The sequence below is a fragment of the Manduca sexta genome, chromosome 15, assembly GCF_014839805.1.
Source record: "Manduca sexta isolate Smith_Timp_Sample1 chromosome 15, JHU_Msex_v1.0, whole genome shotgun sequence".
In the NCBI taxonomy this organism is placed as follows: domain Eukaryota; kingdom Metazoa; phylum Arthropoda; class Insecta; order Lepidoptera; family Sphingidae; genus Manduca; species Manduca sexta.
The window spans coordinates 6,170,472-6,198,139 of NC_051129.1; the positions used below are offsets into that span (position 1 = coordinate 6,170,472).

The following is a 27,668-nucleotide window of genomic DNA, read 5'->3' on the forward strand; positions in this document are numbered from 1 at the left end:
GCACTCTTCGCACTTGCATCACGATATATTCTTATCAAGGGAAGTAGAAATGAAAGATAATTCCAAAATGTTTCATTTATTATTCTCATCAATCAGAAAATATTCAGCTATAATATGATCAGACGTAGGATTTTATTTTGTATCGATTATAATTCCGTAACAATCCCGCAGCCATTCCATTGTGATTGATTGGTCGGTCCAAGAGATTTTCATTTCCAGTGGTGTCCATTTAAAAAAAAACAATTGCGAACGAAGCTGTATAATAGAGAAGATGTTCATTGGCAAGGTGGTCAGGAATCGTGAGATTTGGGGCGTGTGGCGTCGTCGGCTAGTATCGGAACTTCTTGAAGAGTGGATGCTTGTTGTGTTGTTGCGAGCGGCGGTGCTCGAGGTAGAGGCCGTCGTCGGCGCCGGCCAGCGAGGAGAGAGCGCCTGCGCGGCGCGACACGCCCGCGCCCCCCACGCCCCCCTCGCGCTCCTCCTCGCACTCCGTCTCCGACGCCGCCAGCACCTGCCGCGACAACGCACTCTATAGTCTATGGATCATATTTATGGATGTATATTGCACGTAGTCCTTACGTAATGCTATTATATGCCATGTTTTAGATCTGGGCCCTTATTCTGTATGATAGTGTAAACGCGTAACGCGGCCGTGTCATGTTATCTTAGAGAAATGTGCGTGGAATGATATTCTGTAAGCAAAATTTCTATAGTCCTAAACATGATGCGTTGTGTTACGTGCTTGTTACGCATTGTCAAAATAACGTGCGGGATAGAGAATAAGGCCCCAGTATCGAAATTCTGAGACTACAGTTCCAAACAGAGCCGACCAAACTATTTAGAGACGACACAAATCGTTACGTCGGTGATGAGCAGAACTCGCAATTTCTTATGTGACAGCGGGTTATTTGCCGCACGCAAAGATGGCAACAACAGAAAAAAAAAATTGATGTCAACACCTAACAAAATACTTTTATTTTTGGCACAATAATGTATTGTACAGACCTGCGAGAGAAGAGTGCCTTGTTCCTCTCGAGTTCCGTAAAGTAAATCTGGTTCCTGATCCATTCCTTTCAGTTCAGTAATGACCTAAAATATGAGCAAGTAATAGATATTATATTGTTTTATACACATCACCTACCTACAAACATTGTTCATATTATTATAATTTTTATTTACCTTATAACTGTAACCTTGATTGACAAGAAATCTTTGTCTTTTTCGACTGTAGGCCATTTCTAAAGTGTCCTGTGACACAAGAGTATAAAAGAATGCGTTATATTCTTCGGCCAATGCTCCTTTTTTTGCTCTCAAAATACGTCCTGAAAAATACAATTCATTATATAATATGTCTAAATCTAATTAAATATATGGAATGTTTAAAAAATATTTTTTTACCTAAACGTTGTGCCTCTTGACGTCTCGAACCACCGTGAGATGAAATTTGTATGAGAACATTTGCTTCTGGCAAATCGAAACTTGTGTCGGCGACTTTACTGACAAATATCGTGTTGACTTTTGGATTGAATTTAAAGTTCTGAAGAATTTGAATCCTTTCACTTTGTGACGTTGGCCCATAAATATATGGCTATAACAAAAAAATAAAAGTGAATCATAAATTTCAAAGCTTTCATAAAATAAACAGTTCGTTAATTAGGTATCTATTCACAAATTTAATTACTTTATTCATTTTGACTGCGTAGTGCCGCAACGCAAATACGTTGTCCGAGAAGACTATAGTTTTATCGCCGCGTCGCTCGTGATAGCGCACCAGGAACTGACACGCTCGGAACTTCGACGGATTCATAACATATAGCAGCATTTTCTTGTTTATTCTGAGAATAAAAAAATATTCATAAAAATTAGTCTAGTAGGGCTGATATTAAATTTTATTTTAAAAATATATTTACAGGTTAGATAAAAGAAAACTTAAAGATATAGTAACCTACATCTAAATTATTCATAAAGCATGAATAGTTTGTTTGTTTGATTGCGTTAATCTCAGGAGCTAAGTACTGGTTTTAATTGAAAAAATATTTTAGTGTTAGATAGCCCATATATGGGAGAAGGCTATAGGCTGTATTACATATACCAATAGGAGCGGAGCACCAATGAGAAATGTAAAAACAGGGATTTTTTTCTGAGAACTTCCGTTGTCTGTGCTGCATAAACGGTTAAAGTTACGCAAAAATAAAGTATGACGGAATTGTTCTTCTTAAAAACTTTTAATAAGTATGTTCTGAAACTTAGTGCCCCGACGCATCTGTCTGCCTTGCCTGCCTGCCTGTCGGCTATACCGGGAAAATATATAGCCGAACTTTAATTACGGAAAAGCATCTTTACGCGGGCGGAGACGCGAGCAAAATCTAGTCTAACATAATGATTCACCGAGCCAAATACACAAAGTAAGTAACTCACTTCTGTATGAGATACTCGCGGTAAAACTCCGGGGTCATGGGACACCACACCTCGGCACACTGCACGCGCGCGATGTAGCCCGCCGCCTGCAGCTCCAGCCAGTTCGCTTCGTACAACTTCGGACCAATGAGGAAGTTCAGATCAGCAATCTTGTCGTCTTCACGCAAAAGCGTTGCAGTTAGTCCTAAAAATAGGATCTATATATTATAAACTTATATTTTGTGATGAAATACGAACTCTAAGAATATTATAATAGTATAAGTGATCCAGAAATGCGTACCCAGCTTAGCATGGGAATGTACGATGGTGAGCACTCTACGGAACATCTTAGCAGGGATTGTGTGCACTTCGTCCAACACCACCAACCCCCACTCTTGGGCCTGCAGCCACTTCATGGTTTGCTCCGCCTCCCACGAGCGTCGCTGTCCATGCGTAATCATAGAGTACGTCGTTATGAGTATACCGGCGCCCATGGGTTTGTCTTTGGCTTCAGATGTGAATCTATAATGAGGTGTAACATTCACACACTTTTATTATTTCATTAATAGACAAATAATATTGGAAGTGGCCCAATCGTTTTACGTTATTAGAATTAGTTTTCTATAATAGCACAAGTTTCAATATTAAATTTTATTGTAATAATTTTGCAAGTGTAGTTTCACAAATGGAACGGCTCAACGAATCCTATCCTTTGCCTATTCTCTAAAATCAAAAACGAGTCTACGATTTGATTGACATGTGTCAGTAAACCACGTAATATTAAATAGTCTATTAAAAAGTGCTGAGCTAGTGACCTGCATATGCAGCTGTCGTCGGCTGTGGACCAGCACTTGAACTGCTGCTTCCACTGCTCGACGGAGACGCCGGAGTTGCACAGCACCAGCGCGCGCTTGCGCACCGTGCACACCGCCGTCACGCCCACCAGCGACTTGCCCGCGCCACACGGCAGCACGATCACTCCAGACCTGTGCCAACAAGCATTACGCTTAGCCACAAACAAATGTATTTTAGATCGTGGTATGGTTGAGGAAGGAGAGGGGTGAATTTAAAAAATGACATACATTTTTGCCCTATATATTTTTTTAGAATAAGTACGTAAATACACAAATTACAAGAGCAGACCAGTTGTGATCCACCACCCAGAATAATAAGACGTTGCAGCTACTTATGTAATAATTGCATAGGAAATAGTTATGTAATACTAGGTGTCGCTTTTGGATTCGCCTGGGAAAATACTTTTCCATAGTGCTAACAATACGACACTAACGCCACCTACTGAAAGAAAATAGTTTGTATTTAAATATTTCCCACCGGAGCAAATTATCGCCATAAAAAGCAGACTATTTATTAATTCAGGACATGGTTTATCTATATGCCGAATTTTATCCAAATTCGTTAAGCGGTTGTTGCGTTTGATTCTAACAAACATCCCAACATTTTCACATACATGCACGTTCATAATATTACTAAGATAAGAAGTCAAATCTAATACCTGGCTCGTCCGTTTCCGAACATTTTCCGAAGACTTTTCTCTTGGTAAGGACGCAGCACGGCGGTAGGTTTGAGATCGATGTTTATGTCTGGGTTGATGGCATCGTTTCGGAAGTCGTATTCGGCCAACAACGGATGCTCTAGTTCAATGCAACGCTTTTGTATTACCTGACAAGAGGCGAGGCGATTAGAAATACTTATTATAATTAGTAACAGAAAATCTAACGGACAATTTCAATAAGTGATTATAATCCCTAATTTTAGATCAATGGTACGATTATATCAAACAAAATAATTCTTTTGCAAATACGTCAAATAAACTTTATGTTGATTGGTCTATTTTGGTTATCAGTTATAATTGAAATATCGCTCTGAAGCCAGTTAATGGATAAAATCGGCCATAGAAGTATTTCTAAGCATTTTGTTGAAAACTTCTATTTTCCAAACCTCAATCTTATCTGGATCGACTTCAAAGGCGACGGCGGTGTTGGCTGTTATTCCTGGGGCCTCGTCTTCGTCGTCATCCTTGTCTAGTTGTTGGTAGAACTGACTGATGTCATCAGGCACCGCGCCATTCGCTGCCGGTTTTTCTTCACCTGATGTGTAATAGTGACTTTAATTATTCTATAAAGTCTAGTTCAAATACTTAAATACTGTAGAATGTAATCCGCGAATGTGTCGAAAACGAATGTATACATTTTGGTAATTATTTACTAAATTAATCTACATCATTTCCGATTTTCATACTTTTTCCCCAGCATTAGGACAAAAAAAGAGGAAAGCGGGGACAGCTGACCACCATCGCATATGACGAGAAAATAATTACCAGGTTTAGCTGCAGCCGTGGTCGGTTTGTTCGGCAACGCAGACGCCAACAAGTCATCATCGCCATCGCGTCGCAGCCGACACTGCTGTATCACCGGGTCGCGTAGGAGCTTTTGTAATACTTCCACATGTTTGCTCTCTACCAAATACCTGACGTAAATATGACAAAAAACTATGTAAGCAAGATGGAGCATTGTAAGCCTACAAGAGCTTGTATAGTCCGCTTCTAAACAAAATGAAAGAAAACAAAGTGATAGTAGTGAAGTACAGAACAATAAATCTATAATTCAAAATAAAAAATTCTTACAGGAATAATAATTGAAGACTTATGTAATTTAAATCAATGTTTACCTATTATGTTTCAGGACAAGTTTGACTTTTCCATATGACAGGGTACACAATTGTATAAACTCAATAATGCCAGCAGGTACGGCACATTTGCTCAGACGCTGCAAATACTCAATAATATCTCCAGTCTGCAAACCCACTGACACGGCCGCGTATAAACTGTAGGCTGTTAGTTTGTATTCATGAATGTGCTGTGGTCTGGAATGCATAACATATTTAGAAGTTAACTTAATTTAAACTTATACAAGACAGATCGATAAATGGAAAATAAAGATTTAAAACAAAATAGTTTATAGTAAGAGTATAAAAAATGGGTGTATTTTTGATGACAACATTTTCTGTTAAGATATTTCCAAAATTTTTTTTTAGTTTATTTACAAAAGCCTGTTTGGCAATAGAACATTTTTGTATAATGTATTGTACATGATATTACTTTACTTGTCTACGAATTGAGACTCAGTAATCCTTAAAAAAGGAGACGGGCGAAATTGGGCTTGACAGTACACTTATGAAACATATATCAATATTCTTCTTCTATTTTTATATCTGCTAATAAAAAATATTAGATTGTATTACAATGGGAAAATAAAATATTTTTTATTATGAATAAGTAACTGACTTCCTGTATCGGGAATATCTTTAATTAATGTATATGTCTATTATTAATGTATATTATTGTTATTCGCTTTCTGTACTTCTGCGCAAGTGAATGTTTTTGGTTTGATATTTTTTTTTTAACGACTACGGCTTTTCGAGAATATTTAGACGATTGCTGTTTTAATGAACTACCCACGCTTATTCAACAACGGACTTTGATTTCTTGCTTGCTCGACTGATTTTGCTTGTTCTACCGGATTTCGGAAAGTAACGATAAATCATCAACACCATTGTGTTAATTGCAACTTACACGTAGTTTCATCTTGCGATATACTTAACCCTTTATATTGGTCCTCGTCCATTCCATGCGATAATTTCAATTCTGGTTATTATTTAAGCCAGCTGCTCATTAGTCAACACGGCAATCCAGTGGACAATGATTAGGTGGTGTGAACATCTTGTGCTATCGGGTAAATACGAAGTTATTCACAGAAAAGTGTTTTTTTACGCTGTATTCTATAGCGATTATTTCTTTACTTCCGTTGTAGAGACAGATTTTTTTTTCTAATTTAGAAATGGTTCTATTATTCCTATAAAATAATGCATAAATCATCTCTGTAACACTAAGCCCAAGGTTCTATGGAGTTTCGCCCGTCTCCTTTACTTATTTAATATTAACTGTATAATTAAATTACTAACCGGCACACAGGTTCTGATATGGCGATTAAAAAGTCATGTGCGTGTTTGTACACAGGCGAGAAGGCCTCGAGGAATATGTGGCCATTTGGTGCAACCCATAGAGGGCGACTGGCGCTGTCTGGCTTTAATGCCATTTGATTTCTGAAATAAAATTATGAAAATGAAAATTAAATTAATTGAATGAAAATTAGTTTAATTTCAATAAAATTATGAATTCAGAATTTAATAGAATTGTCATTGTACTGTGAATTTCAAACAGTACATAATGGTTTCAAATTCAAATTCAATTCAAATGGATTGACTTCACACACACACACACTTCACCCATGGGTTTATCCAAAGTGCATAAACTCTGTATATTATTGTTAAACATGCCTGTAATCTTTGGCACCAAATTCATCTTCAGGCACCTGATCGTTTTTCTCAGCATCTTGCATGGCCGCTCCGGGCACATTGACATTTTCTGTGTTCTCATCATCTACCAAGTCTATTGTCATATCTTCTTCAACTTTTTTCTTTTTGCCTTAAAACATAATTATTTAGGATAAATTGTTGTCCCTTTTCTATCAGATGCACAATTCATATTATTTTTTGATAATGATTCTTATACATACTTGATCTGTCACTGCCTGTTTTTGAATCATACTTTTTAAATTTCTTAGGTGGTCCCATTTTAGAGAAGTGTCAACTTAATCTTATAAATACTAATGCAAATTTTATTATATTCCCGTATTGTCTTTCTTTTTATTTTATATGATCTGAAAATAAAAAAAATATATTATATTGAAAAATCTTACTCCAATCCTTTTGAATATATTTTTTGTCAGTGTTTTTTAAAGTATAGTAATCTATACTTTCTAGCTTTTTATCAAATAAACTATGAAATTATTATAAATTAATATTTTCATATAATTCAATATAACAATGTTTGGGAAAATGCAAGTACTTACTTTCAGTCAAATAAATAAACTCACATTAAATAAATAAATAAACAATTGAATACTAATTTTATTTTATCACTTTTTATCAATGGCAAGGGTTGATAATACATATAATATGATGACTTTCACTGTTTCATCTATGCAAACTAGGAATTTAAGTTCTATGAATGACTTAACAAGTAAACATGAATAGCAATGTGGCTTTTCTGTTGAAAATGTTAAAACTGAGTGATAAAACTGTTTAGAATGTACCACATTTAATTTATAAAGAAAATAAACTGAAATTATCAAAATATAAAATTAGTTTCACAATTGTTGCAATATCTTTCAGTATTTTTTGTTGATGAATTAAAATAAACAGTATATCACTTAGAATGTAAAATTATGTAGCACAGTAATATGAACAATTAAAACATAAAGCATCAAAAGGTAAATATTAGGCAGAATTTTACATTTCCTCTTTTGCTTATTACTGTAAGATGTTTACCATCAACAAAATACCCACAATAATTTCCACTAAAACTGTGGGTGTTCATCGGCAATGGTGAATACTTGTATAAAACAAACCTTATCTGTATTTCATTGTTCCACTATAAATACTAATTCATTATTTAGATTTGAAACTTGCAGAAGTTGACTTTCCCAACCAATTTTAACAATAAGCTGACTTGCACAAGTTTTAGCGGTGGCAAGACTCCCGCAGAGTTGCATGTGTTTAAAATTATTGCCTGGAGTAAAAGCATTTGGAGGTTCTGCACAATATAATGCTGCGAAAACTTGAAAGTCTAAATTTTGCTTTATACCAGTAATAAAAATCTTTCAGGTTGTTTTAACAAAACTATCTAACTAATTAAACCGATGGCTCATATGATAGTGGGTAGTCACCAGTTCCCATAAACTTTAAATAAGCAAGATATTATATACACATTTATGAATAAAATAAATGAAAATTCAATAAGTATACAATTTTGTGAAAAGTGAAGATATCAATAATTGCAAGAAATACCTAGAGTAGGAAAACTAAATATTCAAAGTTTTTCAGTGAAGGGTGCAAAACAATTTATTTTATACCTCTACCCAAAAAACATTTAGTAAACTATTTATTTTTAATGTGTACGTACCATTCTACATATATTTGCATGTTACTACCCTGTTAATTTCTGTGATATAAACATTTATAGAATAATAAACAATACGAAATAATACAAAACGCACGAAATACGGATCACTCAAATTTTCATACACTTGTATATATTTTATAATTCTTTTTGTCAACAAGAATATCTTTGCACTCCAGTATCTAGTGTCCACAGAAATCAATTTCCAATTTCCATTCCATATAATATACTCACATTTCGCAGACACTTGACAGTTCACGACAGTGTTGCCAGATGAATTGCGATCCAATTCGCTCAAAATTCGTCAGGAATTAATTTACGTTGTAGTCATTTAGGGCTGTACGTTATAGTCAATAGTGACGTCCAGTATTTATACATTGGACAATTTGACGACACAATTTTTCGAAATTTTAAAAGATCGCTGGCAAGCAAAACTTCTATCTCCGGAGAACTTGCGTAGACGTTGGAAAGTATTCTATATTTAATATCATTACAATATTTACTTCTTTGAAACGTATTTAATCAAGCATTATTATTTTCGTTTTATTAACTTTTCAATTTATCGGCTACTCGTTATAATACTGGTAATAAATCTAAAAACTTTAAATATGTACTATAGATAGTTATAATTTCTACCAAATGTCCTAATTATAATTTCTACCAAATATCCCCTATGGAGTTCAAATCCACCCAAATTTGGGGAATAATCCCTTCACCTGGCAGCCATGGCATCCCTATAGTAATCCCGGCTAAAAGACATGTATCCATGGCTGTGCGTAAATTAAAAAAAATATAGTCATCCAATGTAAACAATACCTAATAAACATAGTTATCCAAAAAGCTTTATAATATACGAGCTTTTTCTCGCGAATCCGCCCGCATGAAAAAAAATTCCGGGATAAAAGTCCCGCTATATATTTTCCCATTATAGGGATAAAAAGTAGCCTGTGTCAAACTATCTCCATATCAAATTTCACTGAAATCCGTTGGGCAGTTTCTGAATTCATTGCGTTCAGAAAGGCAGACACATGCGGCGCGGCGGGGGACTTTCTTTCTTTAAAATATATTTTTAGAGCCGAGTTTGCAGATCCACTTATGTTGGATGAGGTTAAAAGAGCTGTTGAACAACAGCGGAACAAAAAAGCAGTTGGGGTTGACCGTGTTTGCGGGGAGGTTTTAAAGTATGGAGGGGATAATTTGCATAGTTCCTTATGGAAGCTATTCGCGCGCATGTGGGATGAAGAGCGGGTTCCTAAATGCTTTAAGATTTCGCGTATGTGTTCATTATATAAGAACAAGGGTGAGCGATCTGACTGCAACTCCTATAGGGGCATATCGCTTCTCTCAGTACCCGGCAAAGTATTCGCAAGAATACTGCTAAATCGTCTCACGCCTATCTCTGAGAGCATATTACCTGAAACTCAGTTCGGATTTCGGCCCGGAAGAGGGACATGTGAAGCCATCTTCTCAGTGCGTCAACTTGTAGAGAAGAGCAGAGAACAATATCGGCCAATGTACTTGTGCTTTGTGGATCTTGAAAAGGCTTTCGATAGCGTTCCTCGTGAAGCATTGTGGATCATTATGACCAAGTTGGGCTGTCCCGATAAGTTTGTGAGACTGTTACGGCTACTGCATGATGATATGGCTTGCTGCGTGACAGTTAATGATGAGCAGTCGGAGTTTTTCTCTGTCACCTGCGGTGTTAAACAGGGCTGCGTTTTGGCGCCTACCTTGTTTTCACTATACTTCGCCGTTGTGGTTCGTGAAGCCATTCAGCAGCTGTCTGAAGGAATCCGCATTCGCTTCCGTATGGATGGTGGCCTTTTTAACTTGTCCAGACTTAGATCTAGGACCAAAGTCTCTGTTGCCACTATAGCAGAAATTATGTACGCTGATGACCTGTGTTTCGTGACTGAAACGCCCATGGGCCTTCAAAGACTTATGGATAGCCTGGATAGTGCATGTACTAGGTTCGGTCTTAAAATAAGCATTAAGAAAACCGAAGTCATGGTCGTTAATGCCTCAGGTAACCCGCAACCTGGTATATGTATCGGTGGAAATAGTTTGGATTGTGTTGAAAAATTCAAATACCTTGGTAGCACTATAACATCCAAATGCGACCTAGATGCTGAAATAAACAGTAGGATAGGAGCTGCTGCTGCGGCTTACGGTAGATTACGCGCAAAAGTTTTTCGTTCGCACGATCTGAAACTTTCTACCAAAATTAATGTCTATAGGCTGATAGTGCTGCCTAATCTCCTGTACTCTTCAGAGACATGGATCCTCTATCGCAAACACATTCGCACACTTGACAGATTTCACCTTAAATGTCTCCGAGATATTATGAACATCCGGTGGTCTGACCGTGTCAGGAATACAAGTATCCTAAGACGTGCGAACATCGGGGGCATTGAGGAGTATCTAATGAAGCGGCAGCTGCGCTGGTGTGGGCATGTGTCGCGGATGTCTGAGGGGAGAGTGGCGAAGCGCATCTTCTTTTCAGAACTCCAGAAAGGAAAGCGTAAAAGCGGTGGTCAGTATTTGAGATATAAGGATGTTCTGAAAAGACATATGAAGAGATGCAATATAGAGCCCTCTGAATGGGGAGGCGCTAGCAGGGCGACGTACCGAATGGAGACGCCTCATACAACTACAGGTGGACGCCTTCGAAACTGAGCGTCGTAAGGAAATTGATAAGAAGCGTGACCAGCTAAAGATCCGTCCATCGGTGTCCATTAATTATAATTACGTCGGCGGGTTATTGACGTGCCCAAATTGCGCTCGTACTTTCGTTAATAAAATTGGCTATACAAGTCACGTAAGAGCACATCGAAGGGCCGAAGCGCGACTAGAAGATGCCCAGTCTTAGCTCAAGTTAAATATACCTGTCCAGTTTCTACAGTCGCCGTGGCCGAAACCGGCTAGGAAGACATCATCATTTTTAGAGCTTTTTAATGGGAACAATTCCGTCATATATACATATATTTGTTGTGTAAATTCTACCGTTCACTCAGCGCACGCAAGGGAATCTTTCAAAAAGAATATATTCCCTGTTTTTGCAAATTTTTTCATTAAAAATGTACCTACCGCTCCTATTGGTCATAGGGTCATATTATATAGCCTAGAGCCATTCTCGATAAATAGGACTACTTTTTCAATTCGAACCAGTTTCTGAGATCAGCACATTCAACAAACAACTTTTCAGCTTTATATACTTACTGCCGTGCTAAGCTCAAAAGTGGTACTTATCTAAAAAAAAACAAAATCCTGATTTTTATGTCGTCTATAAAGAAATACTTACTATACTATCCCATGAACTTATTTAGAACTTGTTAAAAAAAAGAATATGTATCTATCTCAGTCTTACATACAAAATTATAAAACTATATTTACAAAACTTCGAATATCTCGAAATAAGGTTTCCCTGATATACCGCTTTTGAACATAGCACGGCACTATAATAGTATAGAAATGGAAAGTTATCACTTCGCACTATCGATATATTATGCTACGCACCAATACTTGCTCTTTACATTATTTTTTGAAATGATAATACTTAATTACATTATTGCTGGTTTCACAATAGGGGGTCTTTTAATAATTTAATATAGGTAGGTATTTTTAAAATATTGTTGTTATTGTGGAAATCCATGACCGAATGAAGAATATTGGTAATATTCTCAACAAGCGCAAAGTAAATCAACGGGGGAAAATGGTAAGGAAGGAAGGTGCAACTTGAGTACTAAACAAAACTAAGATTTTAAATATAAGTAGGTACTAGGTAATCATTATGAGATTTATTTAAGGATTGTAATGTGTGGTCAGGGAAATGAAAAACTTTTATGTATCATTATTGTAGGTCATAATTTAATGCAGTTTTTTTTATAGTAAACATTTGCTCCTGCTGTACTTATTAATATGACAATGGAATATTGTTTGATATCTAGATTAAATATCTATTCTGTGAAACTATTTTAAACAACTTTTATATTTTATCACTATTTGTACAAGAACAGCTTTACTACTATTTTTTTGAAATTTAAATGACTATTATTATTAAGGTACTAAATCAGACATGTTCATAATAATATACATAACTATATTATCATCATGTGGTGGAGTTAAATAACTTTAACATACACAAACGAAATGCAGAAGTCTACAAGTGAACAATTTGATTTCTGCATTAATTATTGTTCGTTTGAAAAGGAAACACGGAACATGTGTACATACTACGTATTATAATGAAATGTTCGGAATATTTTGCAACACATTTTTTAAACATTGACAATTAGTTTAACACACCAGTAATGGTGCAATTACATTCGTCTTCCGGTCGAATGCTACATATTCAACGTTACTATACCGACATTGGTGTTTACAAACAAAATAAAGACCGAGGACGATTGCAAAACACAAATCTATAAATGGCTTCGGCATTTTGCTCTGCTGTTTCGTAAAATTAACGTACAATTGGTGATATTTCAATAAGTGAGTTGTTGTGTTACAGCATATTGTTATTTACACAACGGGGTGATGTTTCTTTACAAATATGGAAAATAAATATTTTCATTTCATACATGTCTCAAATGAAAGACACAAGTTACAAATATTTTAAGGCAAGTATTAATACAAAATAAGTACCAGTCATTGCACACACATATTATACCTTAATAAGTATTACTTCCATTGTATATAAACATTTGAATTGTCCATTGTTTATTTTTATATTAAAATGTGTATATTTAATTTAATTCTGCGACATTATTTCTATATATTTAATAGTAGTCAGCAAAAGTTTGTTAAATAGTTTGCTGATATAGTGATACACAGTGTAAATATAATATTATACTGACGTGTTTCGCATAAGAATTTGATAATTAATGAGAAATAGACAATTTCGTAATCGTATCAATAGAGCACAGGCTGCATTTGAGCCCTTTGACATATACATTAAGCTATCACATTGGTATATAGATGTATTACTTGGTTTTGCATGCGAGCAGCCACTAGCCACACTGAACCGCCAAACTAACTCTCAAGTCGTCAACACACTTGGTAAGTAGCAGTCGATATTGGCAGACTATAATAATGTAATTACAGCACTACGTTTAACACCCGTAATTGCAGTCAATAGTTTTAATTTTTCAGTCGAGTGAAATACAAAAAGTTCACTGTAAACTGTCGTTTTTAAATAATAATTAATAAGAAGGCTCCACTTGTTGTTAGTCACAGTTACTCAGTGGACCAGGTATACTGTGTTATTGTCTTTGTGTCGTGTCAGTCGAAAATAACGGGACTAGAAGACAAAACACGTTTTAAATATATCTTCGACGTGCATTCATAAAATCATGGTCGATAAGCTAATCAATAATCATAAAAAAATTATGGTTTTGTTTCTGGCATTCACATTCTGCATAATATTGCAATCATATTTGACCTAGACTCATAAAGTTATGCAGGATATGAATTACCGGCCTTACAGTATAAATAATAAATAGCTAATTTAAAACTAAATATAACATTTCTTTTATCATTTATTCAATGTCTATTTCCTAATGAGATTTCGATTACTCTGCGTTTCAAACATCAGTCACTATTCGGTAATCGTACATCATTGTCGGTGGTGACAAGTGACAACAATGTCGACGCGGCGAGTCACGTGTCACGTATTCTGTGTGCCGTGTGCCGTGTGTACAGCCAAGTATGGCCCAGTACGGCCCAGTACGGCCCAGTACGGCTCAGCACGGCCCAGCATGGCCGTGTGGACTGTGGAGCTCAGCGCTCGGCGAGTAGCGACTGCGGCGGCCGGTGCGGCGCGGCGAGTAACATCGACAACGTTTCAACATAAATATGGAATGTAGCAAACACTCAATCGAAAAGACCCTCGGCCGTAGACCGATCTAACATTAAATTAGAGACAATATTTACAATAAAACAGTTACTATGCGTCGTAAATCGACAATCCTCGCATTCACCGCACTGATATGACTTTACATACGATCATAAGCAAATATAAAAGTTGTTTAAACACAGATTCATAGCTGCCGGACAGAAATCAAACTTTACGACGGGTCACTCGAACGCGAAACCGCACACACTGCGCGAGTCCGGCTCGCCGGCGACTCTCTCGCGACGCGTGTCGGCCGACCGTCGGCGGCGAGGCCGGCCCGGCTCGGTCCGGCACGGTACGGCACGGCACGGCACTGCACGGCACGGCACGGCGCGGCACGGCGCGGCACGGCCCGCCGGACCGACCTCCGCCACGACACGGCTCTCCTCACTCGGATCAGTCTCAGTCATCGCGAACTCAAAGACGGCGCGAGGAACGCGGGCGCGGCGAATAAATAAATACCAAGTCTATAATACTCCGGGCGGCGCGCGCGACCGGCCCGACAATGGAATGTAAGCGTGGTGTGCGGCGCGCGCGCGGCGTCACGCGTCGGGCGGCGCGGCCGGCGCGGCGCGGCGCGGCACCATCACCACCGCCGGCGTCGGCGCCGCGCTGCCCGGCAGCAGCGCCGGCGCGCCGCGCGTGCCCATGCGCACCCACCAGCGCGTCGCCTTCTGCAACAGCCCGTCCTTCTTCCCGCCGCGCCGCGCCGCCGGCGCCTCCGCCGCGCCCGCCCACTCGGGGACGTCGCTCACGCACTTGTTCGGTGGAGGCTGGAAGCTGCTTCTGGTCAGCTCGGCTTGCTTAAATCATATTTTTCTCGGTTTTAATTTTATTGTAGTTGATGTTTATCATCCGTGACTAACGATTTTGAGATTTATTTATTTGTCATAAGGTACACCAACAGCACTACATATTATATCATTCAATACAATAAAACAATAAGGTACAGCATCTGATATGTGTTCTACTAATAGGTGACAACAGCATTAAGCACTAACAACATACGAGATTGAAACGTCAAGGCAGCACTGTCACTTGGTTCACAATTTTTTTGAACAAAGAGTGTAAAGTACGGAAGGTGATGCGTGCACACCTGATAAGGGACTCGTAACTGTAGGTGCGCGTCCTGGCCGTACTCGCCGTCGGGCAGCTGTATGCTGGGTGGCAGTCCGAGGCGCTCGGCGGCGGCGGCGGATCGCGCGCGTGTTTCTTGCTCCACCATCTCTTGGAGCCGGCCCACCATCGCCTGCAACGTCTGCTGCTTTTCCCATTCCCTGAAACGTGTTAATGATGATAATGTGTTATTATTAGACTATTATAGTTGGATCAGAACGTTGGCTAACCAGGACTTAAATATCACTACACTCACATATTTATACTAGACTAGCTGTGCCCACAATTTCATGGCCTTAAATATATCTGAGCCTGATATATCTATAACACGATATATGCGTGTGGCCCGTCACCCGTGTGTCCATCTGTACCCGATTTAACCTGCCTACATGTTAAAATAAATAAGGTTTATTTTTTATTTCGAGGTTTTGAATCCAATATCTAGTTTTGGCGTGATATACCTATTACATTACTATAACAAACAAACAAAAATTTCAAAAGTTGTTAAACTTTCTATTACCTGTTCCTTGTGTCGCCGATATTTTTTTTTAATATTTACATTAGCAGAAGCCGAAAATCTATGATTTTATTATATTTTGTAAAGTTAGCAAATGTCAAACGAAGAACTGGTGATGAGAATCAGTAATAACTTATAACCTATTACTTAATACTATGTTCGATTTTAAATACATCGTAGCCACTAGGCAGTGTACATATTAATTGGCTATTATGAGTTGTATCATGTAACATCTTATGTCTTAGTATTACGAGCACACTTAAAGCCATCTAGAGTTTGTAATTCAAAGCTCTATATAGTGTTGGTATTTTTATGAGTACCTAGTCATGGCACTGACCATCAGGTCAATTTCTCATATCCACTTTCAATTGTATAGGCGTATTTTTCGTAGTATTTAGATGCATACTTACAATGTGGAATGGTGGTGTCTGTGATCGTGCCGCAGGCGCGGCCCCCCCGGCGCGCCCAGCCGCTCCATGCCCGCGCACCCCGGCACTTGTACCGAGAGCATCTGCAAGTCACAACACACTGCTCTCACTTATGTGGTCATCTTTACACTCAATATGACAATATTATGTATTATATTATTTTGTACGTTACTAGTTGATACAGAAAAATAAATGAACAAAAATTAATTATGGGTAAAACAAAAAAACTAAACAAACGATTTTCACTGTATAAGTATAATATAAAATATCTTAATAAATAGTAACATAATATTCTGTAATTAACCTCTGGTACGTATTAAAATAATTTTCTGATTTATGTTTATAATACGTGTATGTCATCATCTTGGTTGAATCAGGTACCTGTTTGGGCGCTTCATAAAATAATTTCTGTCGACTAGTTAAACAAAAAATGTATGCTTTAATGAAAAGAACATTGATAATAATATAAGATAGTGGCGCTTATTTTTATTTATATACCGTCCCATGACGTTTCTAAGGGATACAATCATTTATCTTTTTCGAGGTAAGTCTTTAAAATTATTTTTAGGTTATTTAAACCCGCGGTAGTAAATTATATGGCCCATTTTGGTCCATGCATCGTCTAGGGGGGTGTAGCGGAGGGTGTTTGCATTTTACACGCCTTGAGTGTAGTCACCCTTTCGACCCATAATGTACGCTGCGAATAACTGCTACGTAGCTTTGTATGTTCTTTGTTTAAAACTAGTTCATGTGCTGGACTCGTATAGTCGAATGCATCATTTTAAACGTGCGCTTACTGAACCTACAAAGTTGTCATATGTACCCACGCTTATTGGCATCTATTTTGGCCCTTATACTATATAATTTTGTAACTAATACCATTAATTTAAAAAAATATCGATCGCCTTTACAAAAAAAAATCTCAAGAATGGTATACTGCTTATAGACATGATATCACAGAATGTCATACATAATAATATTATCTAGAAGTGAGTAGATATTTGTGTAAATTTCTAGCACAATGCTGACGAGTAAACTCTTTATAAAAGAAAATTGGTAAGTAAAGTCCCCTTTTTTTGTCTATCTATATGTTATCGATTTTCTCAAAATCTACCGTTCGGATTTTTATGAAATTTGGTAAGGAGATAGTTCAAGACCCTGGGAAGGTTGTCATTATTGGCAATCAACATCTATGAGAATGATTAAGTAACATTCGTAGAAGATGCGATCCAAGATGGTGACTTATTACGACAGATTCTAGCCCGAAAGATACGACCGCAGTTTTGGCAGCGTCTACTTTTTATCCCGGGAAAATATATTGTGGTACTTTTATACCCAAAAACTTTTTCACGCGGGCGAAGCCGCAAGCAAAAGCGAGTTAATACTAAATATGAATTGGAAGTAATAAGCAAAACTTCGCCCTAATCTTATTTAGAAGCTAACCATTAAAAATGTATGAAACATGTAGAAAAATAAGTGAAATCATTTTTTTACAATATGTTATTATATTTTTTATGTTAAGCTGTATATAAATCGGTTTATTGTCTGTATGGGTTCACCCTTCTGTTCATAATTTCTACTGTATACGATAGACAAAGCAGCCATCATTCTTCTGTTAATGTGGCTCTGCATTACACTCTGGGGAGTGAATATCTTGATATCAGGGAACTCATTTGTTCGTTTGCTGGTCTATGGTATAAAAAGCGCTAATATTAGACATGGCAACATGGGGCTTACGATTAGGAGTGGGACCTGCACGTATCATGTGAAAAAATACATTACAGAATCGTCTCACAAATTTATTTTTAGATAGATTTAAATTACATTCTAATATGGTTTGAAAACTATATCATTAGATTCCATTCGCAATTAGTACAACATATTATAATCTATGTTGTATTAATTGTTATTCAAGTTAACACTGATTTTTGTATTAGGTACGTGGCAACCAATTTTTTTCACGCTTCCATAACAGTATTACTCAGATAATTGCCATTTAGCACACAGATAAACCAAGTTATAGAATAATGTATGAGCTACTTTTTATCTTGGGAAAGAACACAGTGGATGTGAAACGCGTGTGGATTTATAGGCAAAACTAAATATTCCGTCAACATAGTATTGTGATCTATTCTCTTATATTTTACAAATATTTTGTTGAATCCATAAGAATATATTTATATCTTATAAAATGTATACATTCAAGTCCCCAATTAGCCGTATTATTGTTATATAAATAAGAACAAATTAGCATTCGCATCGTGTATAAAGAAATTTATAGTTGATTAGTGCGCGTTCATTGAGTGGTATAAACGATTGAAAGTTAGGATCGAAAGACGTAAGACGTATGCGCAAATCTCAGATAATAATATGTTGGTATCGGTCGTGTGAAAAATACTCTTTAATATTGTTATCTCTGATTTTAATTTTAATATTATAATTTCTCGTCTAGGACAACTAGGTTTGTTGTAACATTAAACATAAGTATTAACACAGAAGGTATTTAGTTTCTGTTATTTTAGATATATGTTATAATATGTGTTATCCTTATATTTAATATTGATAGCGTTTATATAACTGCCAAAGTAACCTACTAAATTCACATCTTATCCTGCAGGCTGTATTGCATTGTGCGGTTAGATGCTTTCTACAATAGATTTTATGAGCCTTTTAGAGTTAAGTTTAGGTTTTATCACAGTTCTACTTCAAAATTTTGTAAACCTTTAATTCCGTCTTTTAACGGAAATTGCCAAAGAAGTTTCGATTCCTTCATGTGCATTATTTTGTCCAAGAATATGGTAAGATTAAGAGAGTTTTGGTTTAATATTTATGTTTTTCCTTAGGTTTAACAATCAAATCATTTATATTTTGTTATTTAATGATAAGATTATATGTATATGTACTTAGATAATATAAAATTTCCCAATATTTAGAAATATGGTGTCCAAGTTCAAATTACATGCATAATTCATAGTATGGAGCAAAACCCATCGCATGCAGGTGAGGTTAATCTGGGGGATTAGATTAAAGATACACAACTTTAATAGATAATAATTGTCAACTTTTGAAATAAGTAGGTAATTGCTGGTCAATTTTATTGGAATCAATAATTGACTCGGTGTTATAAACAAGATACCGTCATAATATTTGCGATCAAATTCATTATTGGTTATTTTTTCTCGCGGGAGAATTGAGACACGTCTGGCCGCCGATGCGCATAATTATTATGGATTCTAGATTCCAGTCGGCCATTTGTTTTTGGAGGATTTTTTGTTAGTTATCTGTTATCTACTGGTGGTAGATCTCTTCTATGTGAGAGTCCGCCTGGGTTGGTACCACCGCAATGTCTTTCCCTGCCGCCAAGCAGCAGTGTGTAGTCACTTTCGTGATCCGGTTAGAAGAACATTGTAGCCAGTGTAACTACTGGAAATTTATAAGACTTAACATATCATGTCTCAAGATGACGAGCGCAGTGGAATACCAAACAATACTATGTAATTCAAGGTGTTGGATGGTATTTCTGCTGTTTATGCACGGTCGTATCGCATCGCTTACCAATAGACGAACGGCAATCTAGTCTTGTCATTCAAAGCAATAAAAAATAATTATGACGAAGCGAGCGGGGGTAAGTATCTAACTATGTTGTAATGCCTAGTAAGTTCCTACTCTATCTATAAATTGTATTTTAAAATAATATGTTACTACTGTCATTGACAATAATTAGTTATGGCGAACTTAATTAGGTACCTAACACCTAATCTACTCAGCTTAGCTACCTGAATTGTATCATATATTCATAAGATTTCAGTTAAATTAGGCCCTTTCTCTAGCAAAACGGCGCGCTAACCTTATTTTGAGAAGCTATGCAAAAATTGTAACAATTAGAAAAAAGTTAAACCTCATATTTCTGTAATATATTATCTTAACCTTGAATATTTAAAAAAATGTGGATATGCCATTCATATTGTGGATTCCGTGCATTTCTTTTATTACACATCATTATCATCTGCAACTAAAACTATTAGATAGACAATTTAACAAGGAATATTCTGGGATGTTTGAAATTTTCAAAAAGACCTTACATTGATTTTTATTTTAATATTCTTATATCTTCGTACATTCCCGCCCATAACTCGCGCGTGCGCCGCCAAGTACACGAGTACCTTATCAGTCAGGAATTCGCGTCTGATATGGCGATGAAATCGTCCCATATCATGTCCTTGGAAGGGGCAGTCCTGGTCTCTGCCGCTTCGGGGATAGATAGCTTACGTATTATATAAGATTATTTTGTGGATTACCATTTTGTCCCCGTTCTTCCTATTGGTTGCCCAAAATTGGTACATGAAGCTATCATGATAGTTTACTCGCTATTCCTTCCTGGCTGCTACCAATAACGCGTATCAGTATTTTAATGTAGTACATACATATTACATAATATAATAAAATATTATTATTTAACAAATTTATTCCTATCTATATACATCCACTTTGCAACAAATTGTAATTGATGGAATTTTCCACGGTACTAATCGATCCAGGTCAGTTAATTATATTTATTTATTTGTACTATATATATATATATATATATGTGAAGGCGGACTTAATGGCGAAGGCCTTATTGACCATTCAACCAACAGTTTATACTGCTTGGTTTATACGGCTACTTTGAAAATAATCAACTTGTATTGCAATGGTAAGTTCGGTTTTTATCCCATATGTGGATAAATGAGCGATTCGTTTTGACTAAGCAAAGGCGAATTATTCTTCAAAGGAGAAAGACCTGCTAATTTTGTTTATAAGTATGTATACGAATATTCTAAATGACACATGTGATTTTGTTGTCTAAAAGTAGTATATTTCGCCAGTCTTATGCTGGTACGTAATTTGGCTGTCAAACTGTATAAACGTGTTTGTGTCCAAAATCTATATTTCTTTACTATTATATAAAGCTAAAGAGTTTTTTTGAATTCTAAATTCTTTTAGTGTTGGATAGCCCATTTATTGAGGAAGACTATAGGCTATTTAACATCACGCTATGATCAATATGGCGAAGTATCAATGAATAATGTTGCAAAAGCGGGGAAAAGATATTCCTTTTGAGAGCTGCCGTTATGTACGCTACGTAAATTGTTAAAGTTACGCAACAATTATGTATGACGTTTTATCCCGGAAAACTCTTTCACGCGGGCGAAGCAAATGCTGTTAAGAAATAAATATCTATAGGAATTATAAATATTTATTTGAATATTAAAAACACAACAAAGAAATGACTCGGAGGAAGTCACTACTCGCTAGTTAGTAGGAGTACTAGAAATAAGCGGTCATGTTTTTCTCTGATTTTTTCGTGCGCACGTGCTCATCTAAGACACGTACTTAATCAAATATTTTAATATACAGAACGTGGCGGCGCAAACACTGAAGTCGAATGTAAAAGAAAAAATCACGCGTGCTTTGCTGAGCTACACGTTGCATTGTGTTTTTGATTTGTTATACTAACATCCACCATAAACGAAAAAACATAAAGTTGAATTTCAATTGCTATTTTATTTTGTCTTCTTCTAGTTTCCACTTGGTTCATCTCGGTTGGCTATGATCCTATCGCAGCAGAGATAATATTTATGAAAAAAAATAGCATCGTTCTTATAAATATGACACATGTTTTTTTTTATTTCATACATACTGGTAGAGACTTAGAAAGCCCCAAAAATGAAGGAATTGAAAACTGCGTAGAAAGCCAATTTTGTTTCATAGTTTGAATAAAATTGTGTAGATAATTCAGTGAAATGGATTCTATTATAAATGACATTACTGATAATTTTACAGTATGTTTTGGACTCTACATGTTGTCTACAGATAACATAGAGATAATTATAATTTAAGAATGCATCGAGAACACAATTTGAACTTTGCTAGCAAAGATATACTCTGTCAATATTTCCAAATTGATATTTATATGGAAAGATAAGATAAAAAATAACATTTATGGATTATTGTATATTCTTATGTGTAGAAAATTCCTAGATATATAATAATGAAACATGTACATACGATAGAGAAATAGATTTCTTGTTGTATATTGGACACGAATTAGTTTGTCTTTATCGATAAGTTAGATACGTTACGATAAAACAAAATAAAAACAGATGAGAAATAAATAATTATGTAAGGAACCTTCAAGATAATTTGGGATAAAGAAATTCTGTGTTGTTAAGGTGGGCCAAATGGTAAGAAATTCAAAAGAAGATTTGTGACATCTTTCACATTTTGATGAATGAACACCAAGTTAATCCACGCAGCATATCTAAAGATTTATAAGAAATGGTTTTGAAAGAATTTGTTTCGTATGTTACGGATTGATCGATTAACAATAAATAGGTACACTATCGATCAACCAATAAGCCCAGACTTCAGAGTTACCCTAGTCATGTTGCCTTAAGAGTAGAGACAAATAACATAAATTGATTCTACTATGGTAAAACTAGCCGACAAATGGTCACGTGTACGATTATTTTTTTGGTTTGATTGAAACAAAGCAATACAACAAAGTTTTCGTTTAGATATGTCGTTGCCATAGGTTTGTTTTGTTTTATTATTAGAGTTAATGATTTGAGAAAGCCAAGGCCCCAGGACTTACTAAACCAAATCGAATACAGTAAAGCAACAGTAGAGGAAACATCTAACGTGATGTTTAGAGTCATAAATTAATGACTGTTAAATCTTTTAAATGCGAACAAGAATTTGCAGAATGAACAGGAACATCTCTCAAGAGGCCGTGTAGGCTGCGGCTTAGGGAGGGGCATAGTTGCAATCGAAGACCTTTTTCTTGCTCTCGGAAAATAGGTACCGGCACGCAGGACATGCGGGGCGGCACAAACTGAGTGGCTTATAAATTAGCCCTAACTATAAGTATTGTAAAGTCAAAGATGTTTAATGATTTCTGTCTAAAAGATGTTGCATCAAAATCAAAACAAGTACAGGTTCACTGAATGTCAAAGATGCAAACATGTCTGCAAACAAATAATCGAAACCTTAATTGTTTACCTGAATAGCACTTGTCACATGAATTCTTTGTTACCTTTAGATATCAAAAATGCATAAAATGTAGTGTTTTAATCTATATATATAAAAATGAATTGCTGTTCGTTAGTCTCGCTAAAACTCGAGAACGGCTGAACGGATTTATCTTATCTTGGTCTTGAATTATTCGTGGAGGTCTAGGGAAGGTTTAAAAGGTGAGAAAAATTCGAATAATTGCCGGGAAAATCCTCAAAACAGCATTTTTCTATTTCCCATACAAACGTTTTCTAACTAATACGTAGAATCAATTTGAGCTTTATTGCTATTGTATAAAGTTCACTGTTGTCTAAGCAATGTAGGTGTGTTCCTAACATCAAAGCAGTGTGCGTTGGAGCACAGAATATAATAATGTAATGTCGCGTTCTGAAACTCAACAAAAGTGATATCGCGGACCCGACTAAATTGAACAGTCACAAAATTTAATATATCATTAGTTATTTGGTTGGCTTCACGATATTATTTCTTTTGTTTTACTTTAAAATGCATGTTTTCGTTATGGACAATTTTTGAGCTACTTTTGCATATCTATACTTATAATAAATCTGTAGAGAGGTCAATTCTGTACATGAAATATATTTCCAAAAATAACTGGGGGTGATTAGGGATCGATACTGATGCCAAAAATGCAATTAGTAAAATTTTTGTCTGTCTGTCTGTATAACCGTTATAGAAACAAAAACTACTCGACGGATTTTAACTTAACTTGGTACAATTATTTTTCATACTCCTGAGCTGGTTATAGTATACTTTTCATCACGCTACAATTAATAGGAGCATAGCAGTGATGGAAAATGTTGGGAAAACGGGAGAAGTTACTCCATTTTTAAGCTTCCGTCATTTCGTGTGCAACCTTAATGGTTAAAAGTTCCTTCGATTTCACCAGGATCCCATCATCAGACCCTGACCGGACAATCGGACCACCTGCATACCACCATAAATTAAAAAAACATCCCGACAAATTGAGCACCTTCTCCATTTTTGAAACCCGAAATCCACGCGGGCGAAGCTGCGGGCGGAAGCTAGTTCAAAATAAAATTTGAAAAGTTAAAAATAAATTTATGAAAAATCTAGTATTATATAATAGCTGGTAGGCATACAAAATCCTAAGTAGAAATAAGTACATCTGAGGAGGTGGTTGAGGGATGACTGTCATGTCTGTATTATTGTATTGCGTGCGCGGTACAACTACCTTGCCGAAGTCTCGCGTTCGAATCCCGAATTGGGCAAGATGATGTCTGGGATTTGAGCCCGATATGGCATTAGGGTCGCCCCTACTATGCTGTAAGATGGAATACTTATGGCGAACAGTGGATGGACTACCTCTGCCTACCCCTTTAGGAATAAAAGGTGGAAATATGTGTGTGGAGATAGGTGTTAGTGCTAACACATGTGACTACAGCTCATTCCTCCCAAGGATCAAGCAGTCACAGTTTCCACTACTAATTCATTTCTGCATATTAAAGATCTACTAATTCATTTCTGCATATTATTATCTTATTAAAGATCTAATATTAGATCTTATATAATTGTAACCACTGATTTTGATGTATAATTGAACAATGTTTGGAATTCTTATTAAATGGCCTGTGTAAAACACAACATTTTGCTTCTTTTGTGACTATAATTACTTTCATGGATACAAATACACATACACCTTCTATTGTTACTGATCTGGTAAGTGTGAAAAAGGAATTAAATTAATACATAACTATTTTATATCCTCTATTTAAAATGTTTCAATGTATATCATTTTCAGATAAGGTAATACTTTGATTCTTTTAGGACAAAGTCAGCAGAACTTTTCCAGACCATATTTATATTTCAACTCTTAAACTAATCTTTTCTTTAGAGAGAATACAGATGCCTAGAGAATAGTGTTAAAAAAATAATGTTATGTTTTGCATATACTCAAGTTTGATAAATATAAAATGCACAATAATATGATCACTGAACTTTTCCTCTTAGTGGCGGCTCAGACATTTTATTTACCTGCATGTTATGAATAATCATGATGATCAAATTAGCATCAACAGTATGGTATCATAAGGCGTTTCCCAAGGCTAGAGACTGACTATACAGTTCTTAGTTGGACTTGGGCTTAAAATTGTAAAAGAGCACACACAGTATTGAAACAAGATTTAACTTAGCAATAACATACTTGTTGGAGAACTTGCTATTAACACATAATTAAGTTTTTATCTGGGTTTTTCAATGTTGATAGTTATGATAATATTTGGTATCATGGACTTTTTCAGGAATAGGCCAGATTCCCAATATATGATACACATGACCTGTTTTAATAATGTTTCCGTTTTAGGCTAACAAGATTTTAGGGTAGGCTTGGAATGCCCATTCACTTTGTTTATTAATAATAGTACTATAGCAAAATCAGAAAGTAAAAATTACTTGATCATGTTTATCATAAGATTAAGAAATAGTAAATGCAAGTATTTGTTTTTGTTATGCCTGATATAAAAACAGATTTTATTATATTTGATTTTCTTTCTATCAAAACATTTTGTTTTTTTCAGAAATCAAATTTTGAGACCGGGTTATTAGAAAAAAGGTACCATGCAATTAAGTTTTAGTGAAAATATAATATACCTACCTAATAACATTTTATTTCACAAACAATATGGGCCATTAATCTATTAAATAAGTATGTACTATGCTTTATGCTGTTCAGGCATGATTATAAACACATAAATAGTATTAATAATGACTTTAATTTCAAGCCTTTTGATAGCTATGTTCTATTTTTGGAATACCTGTGCCTACATAAAACAAACAGATCTAGCAAAGCGCCTGATTTTGCCTCATGAAAAAAACAAACTACCAAAAGCAGCACTGTGTATTATAGAATCACAACACCAACTTTACATGTTCAGAAGAATCAATTTAATCATACACTTTGGATTAGTTTACGCTAAGTAAAACAATATTGCAATAATTTTTATAGGGATATAATACAATATTATGTTAATTTATGAGCAGTAAAACTGGGTTTATTCATATCAAATTATTATGGAAATATGAGGTTATTTTTAGGTCGAATGTCTAATTCTAGAGGATCTAAAAATTATGTAAAATAGCTGGGGCTATAAATAATTATAATAATAAATAGGTTGCAGTTTCAGTGAGTATGGTATCTATGCTATGATAATATTCACAAGTACTGCACACACTTTCGAGTTCGCATGCCACGATTATGATACTGCGAGAGCTGATTACGGAACTGTCTGTCATGAAAATTTATTTAAATTCACACAAACAGCGTCTGGGACTGGGTGTGACGTCGCTATCGGCGCGCCTCTTATCACTTGGCACGTTCCCGCCGTCTCGCGGCCATCCGACTCGCCTCGGGCCTCACTCGTCTCCACTACAAACATTCTTAAATCCCAGATTAATTTCCTATTGTTTTGCGGGCTAATTCGTTGCTTATTATTGATCACAAATATATGTATGGATTGTCTAATGAATACGTGTGCTGCTTTTAGTGTTTATAGTCATATTTATAATATTAAAATTTACTACGTGTGTTTACTCTACTTACTATTTGAAACAGTGTCGTTTACAGTCCTCGTAGGTTTCCACCTATTGATGATAGCTAGTGAGGTCTTATATCCAATTTTGATGACACAATAATCGAGTCACTAACAAACAAATCGATCAGGAATAGCAAACATTCTGATGATAACACCACACTGTCACTGCCGTCTGCGTTTTGTCTTGACAAAGCTTTATATATTTTAAATAAAACAATCACAGAACACCGTAGAGAGATTAGCGCATTTATAATAATTAACTATCATTCACTAATAAATAAAAATTTGTTATTTAATGTATTAACACTATAAAATAAAATTATTTGTTAAATAAGGATAACATAAATTCCACTATCGCGTATTTTGTGATAGAGTTTCTTAACTCTTTTTTTCATATTGGCAGGAAAACGCCTGCCATCGAGCGAGTCTTGTTGTTCAATGACGCGGATGGACGCGGCGCGGTGTTCGCAGTCGCGTAGTGGGGAGAACGGGCGGGCGGGTGGTGCACCGGCTGCCCCGATGTCGTCGCACACAGATACGGAATACGTATGTATTCACTCACACACATTCAAACAATCTGTCTAGTTAACTCTGTGTGCTCAATCGGTAGGTGCGATGATACGATGTAGCCGGTGCCAGTGAGTGTGTTCGTGAT

General features: G+C 36.0%; 2 protein-coding genes across 3 annotated transcripts in view; both read right to left on the bottom strand.

Moving 5' to 3' along the window:
• Positions 1-60: 60 nt before the first annotated feature.
• On the bottom strand, positions 61-8,721 carry LOC115439977 (general transcription and DNA repair factor IIH helicase subunit XPB). Of its 2 annotated transcripts, none has more exons than XM_037438732.1 (16): positions 8,672-8,721; positions 6,993-7,136; positions 6,754-6,901; positions 6,379-6,519; positions 5,086-5,280; positions 4,736-4,884; positions 4,357-4,505; positions 3,911-4,077; positions 3,213-3,383; positions 2,699-2,919; positions 2,419-2,602; positions 1,682-1,835; positions 1,399-1,588; positions 1,180-1,322; positions 1,006-1,089; positions 61-511 (listed from the first exon to the last, which is right to left on the bottom strand). In XM_037438732.1, exons 2-16 carry the CDS (start codon positions 7,048-7,050, stop codon positions 329-331), a joined length of 2,337 nt encoding a protein of 778 aa, XP_037294629.1. In that variant the 5' UTR covers positions 7,051-7,136; positions 8,672-8,721; the 3' UTR covers positions 61-328. The 2 variants fall into 2 exon arrangements, with proteins under 2 accessions (XP_037294629.1, XP_030019941.1); XM_030164081.2 differs by having other exon boundaries at positions 8,441-8,680.
• Positions 8,722-12,280: 3,559 nt separating this feature from the next.
• The window catches only part of LOC115440056 (translation initiation factor IF-2), a 43,233-nt gene continuing 27,845 nt past the window's right edge, over positions 12,281-27,668 (bottom strand). Inside the window, exons 4-6 of the mRNA XM_037438967.1 lie at positions 16,374-16,474; positions 15,427-15,607; positions 12,281-15,133 (exon numbers count right to left, since the gene is read on the bottom strand). Coding sequence (XP_037294864.1) covers positions 14,873-15,133; positions 15,427-15,607; positions 16,374-16,474 — 543 coding nt within the window. The 3' untranslated portion in view covers positions 12,281-14,872. The remainder of the gene's footprint in view (positions 15,134-15,426; positions 15,608-16,373; positions 16,475-27,668) is intronic.